Below are 16,124 nucleotides of genomic sequence, written 5' to 3' on the forward strand. Positions count from 1 at the left end.
TGCACCCAACTCTCCACATCTACACCTCTATGCACAGAAATTAAACAGCACCATATGAGCACATTTGATTTATCGTTTCGAGTAGTGTATGTATTTCTTGCCACTAGGCACCCATCTACCAAATCTGTTCCGGTTGTTGGATGAAGTTTTTGGCTCGATGCAAAGATTTTCAAGTTGACCCTCTCGAAGCTACACTGTTGGATGTTTTGTTATTTATTCTATTGCTGGGCCAGCAAGACTTTCAGTGGGAACTGTTAAGGGTGATTTGTCTGCCGTTTATCCCTTTCTATGTTTGCCTGAGCAACTGCCGTTATTTTAGTCACGGTCTGTGTTGGCATGTTTTTTGAACGGTCTCACATGCATGTTTCCCCTGCACCACTCATTATGCCTCGGTGGAACTTTAATTTTATCCTTGACTTCTCAATGTTCACGCCCTAGGACCCCATACACAGTTCTTTGCGATTATTGATCATCATAACAGTATTTCTCCTTGCATTTACTTCTGCTCACCGTTTCATTGAGCGGCAATTGATGCTGCAAACATGCCCTTCTGTCTAAAGTAGTCTATCCCTTTTCATGCTGGCAAGGGGGAGAGAAGAGGTTTTACCGACTGGGCCAAAAGAGAAATCCTAGCTTTTACATAGAGCACACAAAAGAGCAACAGGTGGATGTTAAATTTGTTTTGCTTTATCGGTACTAAGTTGGGAAAGGCGATCCTAGGAGCTATCCTTGTCCAGGTGGGTTGTCCTGTGCCTTGAGATATGCTATGGCCTTCTCAAAAGAACCCACCTGAAGGCCTTCGGCCCCATTCCATCAGAGCTCACACTGTCACAACAGTGTTGACAAGATGTTTCTGGTAATGGACATCTGCCAGGCTGCTTCTTGGGTGTGCATACACACCTTCACCAGGCATTACTGTCTCAACACCTAAGTACTCTGTCTGAGGGCCCATTTCACCCAGTTGAGCCTGGTTTGAGTTCAAACTTCCGATTTTCCACCTTTTGGGAGGTCCTACTTTTGTACCTATTCAAAAGATGAGAAAGCTGCAGTTCTAAGAATCCATCATGAGGAACAGGTGACGTTCTTAAGGCAAAGCTTTTAACGGTGAATATTGTAGCTGCATATTCCTCAATGTCCTCCCCATTTGGAGTGGATTTTTAGGGTTCGAACAAGGTTCCGGTTAGATTTTGCACAGTCATTCTTTCAATTTATCACAAGTGGTCTGCACCTGAGAAAGTGGAAGAGTTCAAATGTAAACTGACGCTATCGCCAGAGGGTGGTGCCTATGTACGACTTTGTGCCGTCACTTCCATAGGTGGAGTGTGATGGCACCACTTGGTAGGAATTGCCAGAAAAAAAGTTATGCATCTAGCCTGGCTCCTGGGTAATTCAGAAGATGATGAATCTGCAGTTAGACAAGTTATTCACCAGAAACAGTATTTCCAAAGGTAAGTAACTTGTTCAGTGTCCATTAAACCACCAGAACCAGTACGACCTGGCCCAAGTTCCATAACCACTCTGTATGAGAAAAGAGCTCTAACTCAAATTGGGTGCATTGTGTGCCAGTTCAGTATATCTGGGTCTCAATGTATTTCTTTGTCTGGCAATACTGCCTGGATGGGTAGGGCAGAGCACATTCCCAATTCGATAGCAGTGTGGTTCATTGGTATCTCAAACCCGAGTCAGAATTTCAGCCAGGCCTAATTAGAAGAAGCCATCTTTGGTGAGGGTCTTTCTGATGGATATGCCCACTCCTACAGGTTGTTTTTCATGGAGCTATTTTTCTTTGTCCCTGCCCTTCGTGTCTTAGATTCTGTGAAGGTGTGGAAAAACACGCAAAACTGATGTTGCCGACTACAGTGGCACCGTATATAGGGCCCATCACTTCCGGTGTTCGTGACTCCACAAAGGACGTTGTGCACCGCAGGCGAAGTGGTGCAGCTGAGACATTGCGAGGCCAAAGTAGTACCTTGACATAAGGTTCATGCAAAGGCCCAGTGTGAACTGCCATATCCATCAGAGTACTAAAGGTGCGATTGCAGTACCAGATGCTTTGCAACCTTCACAGAGGGCTTGTGGCCTCTTTTATCTGAGCGTATGCTTGCCCTAACGTAAGAATGGGCAAGTCAAGGCCTCTTATCGGGTCATGACGGGCATATTATTTTTGCCTCACGTCTACGCACCATCCATAGGCAGTCCGGGTTATCATATCAACTTCTTCTGTGGTTTCATATTTCAGTACTTCTGCAGCTGTAGTTCACAAACCGAATCCCATCATACGATGTACCTCTGCTTTGGCATGCCAGGCAGCTGTATACAGACATAGCTGCTGGTTCCGGTGCTCCCGGAGGACCGCAGAAGCAGATAGGCCTATTTGTGAGAGCCTTTCTTGGTACCTCTACCCCCTGTACCTGGAGGCCACGCCTGAGGCATGCGTCAGTAGATGTGAACGTATAACTGGTGAAGAGCTTGCGCACGAGCCCAACAGCTCGTTGTAGCTGCCAATTTATTAATAAAGCATCTGCAGCTGTTCATGCTGCTGTTTCGGGTCACTACTGTCTGTGTGCACACTTCACCGCCTCGACACGTGCAATCCTGTCCCCTCCCTGTTTGCTTGCACTCTGGTACCGTGGCACAGTGGATCAGAGATGACGCTTAAAGGGGATTATAAATGGGGACACACGATTATAAGCGTACTATGTTTACGGACGATATTCTGCTCTACCTTACTGATCCCATAACGCCACTAATTGGTTTAATGGGTGAACTTGGGGACAGGTCAGCAGATATTAGGCAAAATATGAGCAAATCCGAAAGGTTGGCAATCTCGGTTTCATAAGGTGATGCTTTTGAATTGCCGAAACCGGTCCCCTCAAATGGGCTTAGGCCTCACTTAGACACCTAGGTGTAGACATTGTACAAACATCAGATCTAACTTAAAATATAAATCTTCAGAAACTGACCGGAGCAGTGAAGGCTGAGCTGGAAAAATAAGGCACTGTCATGGCAAACGAGCTTCGGCATAGCCGATAGGTCCTGCCTATGTGAGATTCATTGATTTTACTAATGTTTTTTAGCTATGTTGCAAATTGCTGAGAGTAATGTAGAAAATCTGTATGACAGCAGTGTCCGTGTTGTAGTGTTTTTAAAAGAATTTCAGTTATGCTGCAATGAAGCTAGCGCGGCTGTATAAAACGGCTAAAAATCATTGACAAAGCCGAGATCTCCAATAGGCGAGCCCTGTTGGAATGCTGTGTAGTAAGTTATAAGTATTTATATAATGTTTACAGTGACAGAAGTGCTAATATTCTAGAATGAAGAATGCCCTTGCCAAGATGTTAGTGTCTAAATTCAGAAGAATTTTAGGACCATACAAAAACAAAGTGTGCCATTTAAATGGGCTGAATGTAATGTAAGATGTAGGTAGAAAGAAAAGTCGAATAGGTTACAGCTTTTATTATAGTGTTGCTTTAGGCTATATGTTACTGTGGGTGCAATGGTTACAAAAGAACCAAAAAACACTCCTGACTGCTTGTTTAGTAGTAAAATATAGCAACAGTCTGTGTATAGTGGTTTTCCTAGATATTTTGGCTCCTGTGCATTGCACCTGCTGCACCTTTCAAATCGGGACCCTAGTGCCTGCAGGGCAACTGCACTTGTGCCTGCTTGATTAGTAGTAAAATATAGCCATAATCTGTGTTCAGTGGGTTTCCTAGAGCTTTTGGTCCCTGTGCTACTGCACCTGCTGCCCCATTCAAATCATGACCCTAGTGCCTGCTAGCTAAATGCACTTATGACTGCTTGATCCGATATAGGCTTCTAGCCGCATATTTATTATCTTTGAATTTTCCAGGCGTCACTGCATCTGGAAGATTTTTCTTCGCGCTTTACCCCTTGGTGCGCCGGTAGGTGGTGTCGGTCAGCTCTGCGTGATGTTCGCGTTTTCCACCCTGTTGTAATGTCCGTGTCACCCATATAGGCGCCACCTCGGCACGCTGACGTCAGTTCATTTCTTTCCACACCAGCCAGCGCAGATCCATGAAGGGAGCTACCCTCTGTCACGTTTTTACAAGCTTTTTGCAACAATTTGTTGTCCCCTTTTTGGTGTGTAGGTTTTTTCCTTATGTCAAAGAAGACTTCTGGTTTCAAGCTATGCAGCGCCTGTCGCCGCGGCATGTTGGTAACTGACCAACACCTGGTTTGTCTATAGTGCCTGGAGCGTGAACACCACTCAAACTCGTGCTCCGACTGCCGGGCTATGGCTCCGAAAGGTTTGAGGGAGCGATCCCTAATACTGCTTGCGGCCCGGTGCTCTGAACTGCATTGTTCTCCCCAAAGGTCTTGTTCTCAGTTGAGTCGGTCAGGTAAGCAGCGCAAGAAACCTTAGAAGTCGAAGTGTGCTTAGACGTCTCTTCGGCTGACACGGTGGAGGCCTCATTCCGCGGACTCTTTACCTGGGTCGTCTCTGCACTTCTCAGCCTTCCAGGGAGCGACCCTACCCCCCGCCCAGCTCAAGGAATTTTATAATGCCATGTGCCTCATATTTGGGTAGCCTGACCCTACTGGTGCCCTGGAGGCTCAGAGGGGGCTCCATCGGGTTTCGTGCCAGCGGCTCCGACCCGGACTACCCCCCATGGATCCGGCAATGAAGCTGGAAATTCTTGTCGCACCAGTGCGACTTTGCCTAGTGCCTGTCCCGATGCAGAGACTCCTGCCGGCTCCCACCGGCGGCACCCACCCCATTTTTATCCCTTACGACCATAGCCGGATCGGCGCCTAACGGTTCTAGCTTGCCCCTTAGGTTCTAGGCTGCTTCCTCAGCCCTATTCTGAAGGGCTAGGAATGGAGGAAGATATAAAGGGTCCTGCGACCCTTCTAAACACCAGCCTTATTAAGAAATTGACTGGTATGAGCAATTGGGTGTGGCCAGCTGATTGGATACCTCTCCAGATTATGGCCTGCTTTCTCCCCCTACCATGGCTACGTAGGAGGGAGCATCATATGCTATGATGGTACAAAGTGAAGCAGAAGGCCTGGGCCTTCAGTTCCCTTCCTTGGCAGTCAAGACTAACATCTTGACGGCGGTCCTGCAGCCTGGTGTCTCCTCCGTGGAAACCTTGCAGCCTTTCAACAAGGCCTTTTACCGATGTCCTACTGAAAACCTGGTCTAAGCCCAGCACAGGGGCTCCTATGAATAGGACAATTGCCTGCTGCCATTGCCCTGCACCGGGTGACCCAAATTTCCTCACGAACCGCCCTACCCCGAGAGCTTAGTCATCCAGGTCTCTACATCCCATGTTGCGAGAGGCAGGATAGTTGGTGTACGAAAACCTTTTCTTCCACCAGCCTTGCATTGTGATCTGTGAACACCGCATGCTTATTGGGCTATTTCCACACTTTGTGGGAAACGGTTATGCAAGTGCTGCCACAGGTCCCTAGGAGCCCTGGTCCATCCTCTCCCAATCAGTATCAGACAGGAGAGATGCGTAAAATGTTCGCCATTCGTTGTGGTCTTTACACGACTGACTCGCTGGGCAGAGTAATTTTATCGATGGTGGCTGTTCGACGACATGCCTGGTTCAGAACATCTGGCTTTTCAGGGGATGCCCAGGCCTCTCTCATTGACATGTCCTTTGATGGCACCCACCTCTTCGGAGACAAGGCAGACATAGCGCTGGAGCGCTTTAAGGTCTCGCAGGCTACTATCAAGACCTTGGGCCTCTCAGTGGCCATTCGTCCCCAGTCTGTCTTTCGCTCCTTTCTTGGCTACGGAAGGGGCTTTCAGCCGTGAGACCCATACCTGAGCCACAAGACCGCTCAAATTCAACAACCTCTGTGTGGCCTTGGGCGTGGCTCGTTCTGACCCTGCGCTTCGGGCGGCCAGAGTTCAGATCAGTCCACCATCTCCCTGAAACCTCAGCCTTTAATCCTTCCTAGTCCGCCCCTTTAGGATCATGGGCGGCCAGTTAGTGGCAGGATCAGCCATAACCTCCACCACTTGCAGAACGAATATGCCTCTTTATTGCTCTTGCCGTCACCCCACATGTTACAATACGGTTGTTACAACAACCAAGTAGTAACAATGTATACCATTACCCCGCAAGTCGCAACAACGACTTGCGGAGGGTGGCGCTGGATGTTGGAATAGTATAATTTACTATTCCAACTACAGTCTGTGCAGACAGTAGGTAAGGTGTTGGATTTTAAATCCAACACCTTCTCCCCCCTCCCCAATTCGTCGTTACGCCTTGCGGGGTAATGGTATGCGTTGTTATAACGCGGTCATTGTAACGACCACGTTGTAACAACATGCAGGGTGACGGATTCGTAGTAAGGGCTGTTTAACCTTGCAGAACATCACCTCAGACAGGTTGGTCTTCCAGATAGTCTGAAGGGGCTACTCCCTCCCCTTCGAGACTTCCCCTTCCTCCATGTCTCCAACTTATGACTGGCTGACGGAGGATCACCTGACTTTGCTTCAGGAGGAAGTCATGACTCTCTTGGCCAAGGGCGCAATAAAGATGGTTCTGGTGCCAGAAGTAGGCTGTGGTTGTTATTCCCGCTACTTACTAGTCCCAAAAAAGGAAAAGAACCTGCGCCCTACCCTAGATCTGCGAGCCCTCAACTACTTACTCAAAAAGGAAAAGTTCAAGATGCTCACTAGAGCTCAGGTTTTGTCTGCCCTGGACCAAGGAGACTGGATACATAGCGTTGGACTTGCAGGATGCCTCTTTCCACCTTCCCGTCCTGCCTGCTCATCAGCACTACCTGTTGTTTACGATAGTCTACAAGCACTTTTATTTCACTGTGCTCCCGTTTGGCCTTATCACCGCCCCTCAGGTGTTCACCAAGGTGATTGTGGTCGCAGCTCATCTGCGCGGATCATGGGTGCCAGTCTTCCCTTATCTCAACAAATGGCTGTTGAAGATGAGCTTACCCCAGGCTGCTGTCCTCCACCTCCAGACTACGGTGAACCTCCTGCATTTGTGGAGTTCACTATCAATGTGTTGAAGTCTCACTTAACTCCATCTCAGATGCTCCCTTTCATCGGAGAAGTTCTGGATGCAATGCAGTTTGTGGTCTATCCTCCCAAACTGCGAGTCCAGGATATTCAGGCTATGATACTGATTTTTCAGCTTCTAGCCTTGATTTCAGTGAGCATGACGCGGAGGCTGCTGGACCTCACGGTCTCCTGCTAGTGACACATGCCAGGTGGCATATGCGGTCTGTGCAGTTGGACTTGAAGTTCCAGTAGGCGAAGCACAGGGGAATCTCTCCGACATGGTCCAGATCTCGGAGGGAACTGCCTGACAAATGCAGAGGAAAAGAACTCCACTTTGCAAAGAAGTGGTTGCAGCCTTCGCTCTGGTGGAATGAGTCCTTAAGTCTTCAGGAGGCTGATTTTTGGCCAGAGTGCAGTACATTTTGATGCAGAGGACGACCGATCGCAAGATTGTCCTCTTCTGCACTGCATGACCTTTCTTTGATCCAATGTACCCCATGAAGAGCTGGTCGTCTACCCGGAACTCTTTAGTGTGGTCAAGGTAGAACGACAATGCTCTCTTTTGGTCAGGACGGTAGAGTCACTCCTCTTCTTTAGAAGGGTGGGGAGGAGCGTAGAAAGTGGGCGAGGTGACCGAGAACCCCACATGTAATGCTGTTACCATTTTCGGTAAGAAAGAAGCCATAGTGACAAGCACTAACTTATCAGGGAAGATGGTCAGGTAAGGAGGCTTTGATGACGGAGCCTGCAATTTGCTCATCCTCCTGGCAGATGTAATTTGAACTAAATCACATTTTTTTAAAGGGCGCAAGCAGACTCCATGGAAAAAGTAGGATGCATTCCTCTTTCCTAAGCTCTCACTTTAAAGTCAGTTGAAAACAAAATAAACACCAGGCTTCCACAAAAAACAGCTTGACATTTGACATCAGTCTTTGAATGGCCAGCAAATGTGATGAGATAAGAACAAGATTTAAAGGCCTGTTTATTACAGAAAACGAGTTAGTGGAAGAATACTGGAAACACGGATTTAGCGTGGGGAGGTACGATCTCAAGCTGCTCAGCCAAAAGGAAATAAAGCCAGCAAATGGAAAGGCAGAAAATGTGAGTTACAGACCACAAAGCCAGTAGCAAGCCCCATGCGGAGTGCATCCCCAAGTCAACTTTCTGAAAGTCCTCAAGATGTAATTCGTACAGCGACCTAAATGACTGTGTCGCCAAAACTCTTGTATGTTTTTTCAAGCTTTGGCACTCCATAATTAAAGGGAACACATGGTGCCCTTACAAGCCATATGCATGGATTTCATTTGGCGAGGGCAGGCCAGGTTTGTTAAGGAGGACTGCATGCTGCCCACTCAATGAGGAAGGTAGGGGGGTCCCCAACTTGTTCCGATATTATCAGGCAGGCCATTTGAGGTACCTAAGAGAATGGACAAGGCGAGAGACTAAAAAAGCCTGTGCATAATATGGGGAGGTTATTTATGGACAGTAGGTAGGAAGGCACACCTTTTATACCTTTTACCAGCTCCCTCTGTGTTTTTCACTTTTCAAGAAAGCAGGGGATGCAGTTCGCACTCAGGGCCACTGCTGCTGTTGCCCTACATCAGGCAATACATCAGGGGTGCCCGCCGCCATTCTGTTGCGGCAATCGATCGCACTGGTGTGCCTGCTCCCATCCTGCTGTCGCCGCCGGTGGTCCTTGGCGATCACTCGGGCTTTTGGGCTTTAGATGAGACTGACAGCGTCTGCATCATCGCAGAGGCTCGGCACAGATTGATGAGTGCGTCCTACCCTGTGCCTGTCAACAGTGGGTGCTCTGGGGGCTCTGGCGAGGAATCGATTCTTCTCTGACATGGCATTGCCACCGGTGGATAATTTCTTTAATTATGTATTATCTTGCACGGTCCTGGTGAACTTGTGTGGACAGTGTTTCTTCTGGTGTGAAAAGTTTACTAATCTTCAATAGTTTCATTTATATATTTTGCAATACATTTTAGTGTAGACAACCTACAACACACTTTTTTCCCCGCAAATATTATAATGTGCAAATTTGTTTTTGAGCATACCACATTAAGTTTAAAGCTTTTATGATAGGTTAGACAACGGTGAATATGTGCAGTGTGATTTTGTACCAAACTCCCGCTAATCAACCCGTGCAAAACAGACATTTCCACCCACGTGCCACTACTGTGTTTGCTTCTTGGATCCCTGGTGCTGCAGCCCCTGTGCCGGATGCTGGGGATGCCTGGCTGGCACTCTTGGTCCCTGGTAGCGCCGGATGGGATGAGCATGGCCCACAGCTGATTGGTGCCACCTTGGCTGTGTTTCGCCTTCAGATCCGTCGGGCGCTTGCCCCCTCCCCGTTGATGTTGAGCCTCTGACTCCAGATGTAGTTGAGGCCCGGTGGATCCCTACGTGAGACAGACTTCACGTGCCTGCTACCCACGTTCACCCAGCTGGTTTAGGACTCTGCCCGAGCGGCTCTGCCCCCTCCCGGACACCCTGCACAGACTTCACCCTAGGGCCTAGGACATTATCAATGTGGTTCTCCGTTCCCCCCTCCCACCCCCCCCCCCCCTACCCGGATTCCTCGAGAGTGGTGCACGCTGATTCCTCGTGGGCTCCTCTTCCTCTGGTTCTCTGCCTGGCCCTTTCGTGAGTCTTGCGGCACTTGTGGCCCATGGCGGCGGCTTTTATAATTTACTTGGGGACACTGCTATTACTGTCGGTGATTGACGGTAGTGTCAGTGAGTGTCCCCGAATAAATTATAAAGGCCGCCGCCACGGACCACCAGTGGCGCGCGGCCGCCCCTTGGATTATTTTATATTCTACACATGGATATGTACTTTACACCCCCCCCCCCCCAAACAAGTGCCGCCTGGGGCGGGTAGTGCCGCCTGGGGCGGGTACCTCCCCCCCGCTACGCCAGTATGTCCCAAGACGTGTTGCTTATACTTGGGGAATCGAGATATTGGATGATTACCACAAGGCAGGAAAAACGATGCTCGAAAGAGATAGGCATAACCGATTTAGAATGTATTAGAGAAACAATAGACGTACAGTGTCACAAAATACCCACAGTTCCCAGAAGTGAACACTAATGAGATGAGGTGCGTGGATGGCCGAACACGGGGAATAGGGGTTCTTTGTTGTGCCATGGTGGAACGCTTGTTGTTTCATATGCAAAAAGAATAACCAAACAAAAATACATTTGAACTAAAATGTGAAATCACGGACTGCCCGCTTTTGTATTTCAGCATTGCCATGGCAACAAAAGAAAACATGACGTCGCAGCGGGGAATGTTGAAAACTATACAGAGCAAAATGAATACGTTGGCAAGTATCCTTTTCTCCAAAGCCATGCTGTGAAATGGGAAGATGGGAACGCTCTTACTCTGAATATCTACGCAGTCGTCCTAGAGCTGATCTGTCTACGAACTGCACGTCACGTGATCCAGATTACACTGAGTCTTTGATAATGAATTCTAGTGTTTTGTAGCTGGTGTGGTGGAGTGAATCAGTCTGCATGTTTTTCTTTCGAGTTTATACGTGGTTGCTGTACAGAACTGAGATGTTTTAGACAGCAGGTACTGGAACAGATGTCAGGGTGCGGAGATGGCCCTGCTGGTGGCGGTTCATGAAATATTAATAGTCTCGACTATCCGAAAGCAGCATCTGTTTGAGTCAAACTCTGAGCATCCTGCGCCTGCACGCAGTTCCCAGGGGATTTGTTCCTGCAGGGTTCCTTTAAGCGTATATTCATTTTGACTTCATTTCTTAATTTCGTATTGTTCCAGGAAAAAGTAAAACTACAGCCTAATTAGTAACATGAACATTTCAATTTGAAGTTGTCACCCTCCTCATTGGTCCTGCTCTGAATGAGGCACTCTGGTTCCATAGGGAGGAGGCCCACCCTAGTGGGGCATTCAAGAACAAGACTCAAGCGCTGGCCAAAGTGGCTTAACACTACAGAGGCATTGTCTAAGTGAGGCCGTAAGCCTGGCATAAATCCCTTTACTCAATAGTATATAAATCCTTTTATGCTTTTAGAGGTAGTGGTCATGTGTGCTTTAAAATGCACTAATTGGCACTCTTCTCTAAAAGATTAATTTGAAGAAATCCTTGAAAATCTTTCAAGCGTATTCACGTTTTGCTCGGTGTTACCGATCCCAAATGCACTGTTCGCCACATATTTTCCCCAGAACTCATTGGTTGGAGGAACCCCTTAACCCTCTATAAAATAGTCTTCTCATTCTGTCAATTTTGGAATATTAACAGAATATTACATTTTACAAAGCTTCCTTAAACACCCAACACTGAGAATAAAGAAAACAAATTACATGTTGGTGATTCATCCTTTTATCATTGAAACAGTGTGTTATTGGGGAAAGGGTAAGAAGTTTGAGAGGGAAAGACAAGTTGTTTCTTGCTAATTGTTGGTCAGCAGCGTTAGTAAAGGGGAATTATTTTGGTGCCCACCTTACCTGCGGCCTGGAGAAGTGATGCGGAGCAGGTGAGAAGCTACAGCATGACATCCTGTCTTATATCTCAGAAGGTTTCGGTTTTTCCTGAAAGGTGGCAGGCAGCATGAATGCGGAGCAGAGCGGAGCACTGATGTGAGTAATAATGTGTTGTAGTGCAGACTTCAAACACTTTTTTGGCAATCCTAACAGTTATAATTCATTTTGTTAACATCTTAACAAAGTTTCTCTCAGATCGTTTTCCGGCTGTGAACAACTTGATTCAGAGGATCAATCTGCGGAAGCGACGGGATTCCCTCATCCTAGGGGCTGTGGTCGGCATTTGCACCATTCTTCTCTTGCTCTACGCCTTCCATTGATGGAGACCAAACCCCATGAACTCTGCCCCCTCCCAGGCAAAGCTGGGAGCGAGAAGGATAAAGAAGTTTGTTGGCAGTCCAGACACCTACGTATGAAGACTGGGAGCCAAGCCCAGCATCTTCCAGGATTCTGTTTACATCTTTGTGAGCCTTGATATAAAACATTCAGGCCAATTAATAGGGTGGGGCTCCAGAGCATTACTCTGTAAATGGGATCCATCCAGTGTACGTGGAACACCCGCATTTTTGTTTCAATTTATTTTAAGTTATGGATTTTAAAGAATTGTAAATTGAGTCCCTCGCCTTCTCAACGGCTGATTTTACCCAAACACCTGAAATTCCATTTATAGGCAAACACTGCTGCTCATCAAACCTGACTAGTTGTTTTTGGCATGTGATGTCACAAGGAGAACTGTGGACACAGCATCTGCATTTCACATCCCTCTTCCCAACATGGCAGATTTGCTTAAAGAATGTAAAAATGATTGAAGCAATTAATTTTTTAGTTTGTAGGAGAATTTGAAACCAGGCTGAGAGGAAGAGGTATGGCCATTCAGTTCTTGTAGACATGTCATATGTGGCACAGATCGCACTCGTGTGTAATCCTCCTACTGCTGACAGATAGCTGGGATATTTGTGCTATCTTGAAAATAATCCACATTTTATCCAGTCCCAGCAATATGGACTTTCCAAACTTTCTTACTGCATTTCAGGTACACAGAATGGTGGAAAATGATCAGGGTATGTGTTTTATTACCCTCTGAAAAAGAAAAGCTGCATATGTACAGTAAGCACCATGGTTTTGAACATTTTTACTTAAAAGCAGAAACCTGTTCTTCAGTTTATAGGAAGCAGGATCAGTGTCTGTATAGATCAAAGACCTGTGTCTAACTACACACATCGAAGACCTCTCAACTCTGGGAGTTCCACGCTGTGCAAAAGCACAGGTTTCTGGTTACTCAACGCTGGCAGTCTGTTTCAGAACTGACTCTATCTTCCTTTAATTTCGGGCACTTGACTAGGTTTCTGCACGCACACTAGTGGAAGGCAATCGAGATAGATTCTGGAACTTGTTTGTTCTGCTGCGTCCACATTTAGTAACTAAGTCTGAGGGCAAAATGGAGATTTGGCACAGTTGTAAAAAGCGGAGTGGCTTTTCAGGTGCTACCGTGTGTTACTACACAGCTTTGTGGGCAGGGCTAAATTAAGTATTTTAAATATAAAACGGGAGGGGAAAGGGCCAAGAAAAAGGAGCAACACTGTCTTCATTGGGTGGCTGGCAACCAATTCTCTATATGTAAAATAAATGAGACCTGCTGAAATAAATCTCCTGGTTATAGGTGGTAGCAGTACTTATTTCATCATTGCCAGGATCTGTTGACTTACAAGGTCCAGTTCATAATGGAAACTGAATACTCTTTATAAATGTATCATCTTAAGAAAACTTTCAGTGCTGTACATTATGTAACAATGCGGTCTTTTTTCTGGGTTAGATCCTTTCTTGGTTGGAAGGCATTTCTTTTAATGTTGTAAAAATAAGATTTCTATATTTTTTTCCCCTCTGGCAAAGTTTGTTGGTTAACTGGAAACCCTCCAACCGTCTGTTTTACAAAGCTGTTCTGAAGGCAAGACAGTAACACAAGAAGCTTCAGTAGACTTCAGTTCCTCTCACGTTACTGCTTAACTCGTTGGCAATCAAAATATTTTGTTTACCATAAAGAATATTAAGAGCGCCACTTGGTAGGACATAGATAGCACTTTATTGCTAAGGCTCATTGGAAGGACATTTCTCGTTGAGATTTACTTCCTTTGCTTGGTTGGTCTCAGGGAGTGGCTGCTTAATATAGTGTACTGTGTGTCAGCAGGGTTCAAAAGATCACTTCAAGGCACTTTCCTATAGTTATTACCAATGAGAAATCTTTTGTCACCCATCACCTGTCTCCACTTTTTGTAATTGTCTTAAAGGGTCAAAAGATGCATATTCTGAACACGTGAAATACTGCTGGAGCTGGTTTAAGAGGTAGTGTACACAACAGCACAACTTCTTTTTTTCCCTAAATAACTAGTTAAACATGTGGCATAAATGCATTGGTATTCTCCTTCTGTTGCAGATACAGGGACCATAAATTGGTGAAGTGTGTGGGCTACCCCTTGAAGATGTGAAGCACTTGCAGAATGACCGGCATTCAGTATAGTGTAGGTGTCGCTAGCATCCTGGTCCGTTAAGCACATGTTGTAATATGCAAATACAGACAGATTCTGTTTAAGAGCCTTTTGAAAGGTAGAATGTGTGGGGAATGAGATGTCCAAGTTGAAGTAGACCGCACCAACATTAGCTTTTGCAGCACCATTTATTTACTTTCTGAATGAATTCAAGACATCTCTGTGCTATGAACAAGATGAGTCCATGCTCCAAACCCCAAAAGAATTCACTTCTTTTTAAGATACAGTCCTTGAAATATGTGCTTTTACCTAAAGTATGATCACAGCGGGATCCTGTTTTAATATCGCTATTTTGATGATTATGTGGCTTAAACTTAGATAATGAACTCTAAGGATCATTGCACCCCACAGTGTTGGTACATTGGTGAGAGATGTTAGTGGTGAGCTCTGCTACATGTCTTAAGGCATGAAGTAAAGTTCGATGATATCAAAGCATAACAATTGCTGGCACCTCATTTAAGCCCTTGGCTTTTCGGTGTTAAACTAGTTTCTTGTGCCTGTGTTTGACAGTTATTCTCCTACTTATTGCCTTTGTGGCTTGTGATTTTCATTACTGTCACTCACTGAATCAACTATAAGTAAAGGCTCAGTTGTTTATCAAATGGAAAGGATAACTGATTTACTTACTTCTTTTGGAGGGGATACATATTTTCTGCAATCTCTCCAACAATGGTGTTTTAAGAGACAGGGCGATTTGGATTGAAGTGATACGTAATTTGAGTCATTGTCTCCCTAAAATATGTATTTCTTATTAAGTTTCAAAGTCTCCCACGTTAGCGGTCTGCAAATCAGTGTTAAGAAGAGTCTAATTTTCTACCCTTCAATACGGGAAAAAGGACATTTAATTTAATGCATTTAAACCTGCCAGTCTGTGTTAACAAAAAGTGAGAAGAAAGTCCACCACACAGATAGGTGGGTTTGTAGAAGCAGTTGTCTGAATTATTAGGTCCTGTTCTGTTGAAAATGTCATGCCAGTACCTAAGCTATCCAATGAGCTCTTGGTTCCATGGGGCAAAACTGGTAGAAACCTTGTTCTTCGTTTTTGAAGGGCTGAATTCTTCAACAACAGTGAAAATAAAAGTGGGAGGATTAGATTGATCAGTGTGGGTGGCTTCTATGTGCCTGAGAGTTCCACTTTGCGAAGGAAAAAATCCCCAGTTTTGAAGTGGTCACCAAGGGGGGTCACACTAACTCCTTTGTGTCTGCGTCTTTTGCTTTGGCGTTTGTGGACAGAGTTCCAACCATGTTACTGCCGACATGTTACTGGTGTAGGAGGAGTGTGCTTTGGATCCTAGAGGAAGAGTGAAATGGTTCAATTCCATCCCATGTGTAAAGGTAAATCTCACATAACATGTTAAGATCATTGTAACTACTTTATCACCCCCTTACACTGCACTTTTTAATTGTTTACTTTAAATTGGTTTATTGGGACTTTGCTTTATTTTATTGCCTCTGTAAGTATTCCTGCTGTTTCACCTAATGTCTATTTTCCATGTGTATAAGAAAAGCTTTTGTAATGTAATTTAATAATAAATTAGAGATTTAAATCAGCGTATGGTTTTCTGATTTTTTTTCTTCTTCCTGAATTGTTCTCTATAATGTTTTCTGTGCTGGGCTGGAAAGACTCATGTTTCTCTAACTCATCCAGTCACACCATTAGCCAGTGGGTGGAGTCTAGTCCCAATAGTTAGTAGATAAAGTCCATTATTATTATTGCATTCTTATATAGCACATGGCTACCCTGTCCTAAGGTGGAAGACTAAACAGCTTCAGGAGTGATACTGGAATTAGCAGGTTTTGGCTCATCGGCATGGAATGGAGGATTAAAATAACCAGGTTTTTAGCTCCTTGCGGAAGGCTAGTATGGAGGTACAGTGTTGTAGTGACTCCAGGAGAGCCTTGCACAATTGGGGATCACGTGCCGAGAAGGAGCGGCCACCCATCCAGACGTGACTAACTTCAGGAACTGTAAAAAGAGAAAGATTGCTTGAACGCAGGGTGTAGGGGGTGACAAGGTTTTGCAGATACCGAGACCCTGAGCAGGAGTGGATTTTATACAT

At 45.7% G+C, this 16,124-nt stretch overlaps 1 protein-coding gene across 1 annotated transcript in view; it reads left to right on the forward strand.

Annotated features, from left to right (window-relative positions):
• Positions 1–15,615, forward strand: part of GOSR1 (golgi SNAP receptor complex member 1) — a 396,735-nt gene extending 381,120 nt beyond the window's left edge. Inside the window, exons 8-9 of the mRNA XM_085649246.1 lie at positions 10,259–10,341; positions 11,717–15,615. Of these exons, the coding sequence (XP_085505372.1) occupies positions 10,259–10,341; positions 11,717–11,841 (208 nt within the window). The 3' untranslated portion in view covers positions 11,842–15,615. The remainder of the gene's footprint in view (positions 1–10,258; positions 10,342–11,716) is intronic.
• Positions 15,616–16,124: the final 509 nt, after the last annotated feature.

Source organism: Triturus cristatus, chromosome 3_2 (genome assembly GCF_964204655.1).
Source record: "Triturus cristatus chromosome 3_2, aTriCri1.1, whole genome shotgun sequence".
NCBI lineage: Eukaryota > Metazoa > Chordata > Amphibia > Caudata > Salamandridae > Triturus > Triturus cristatus.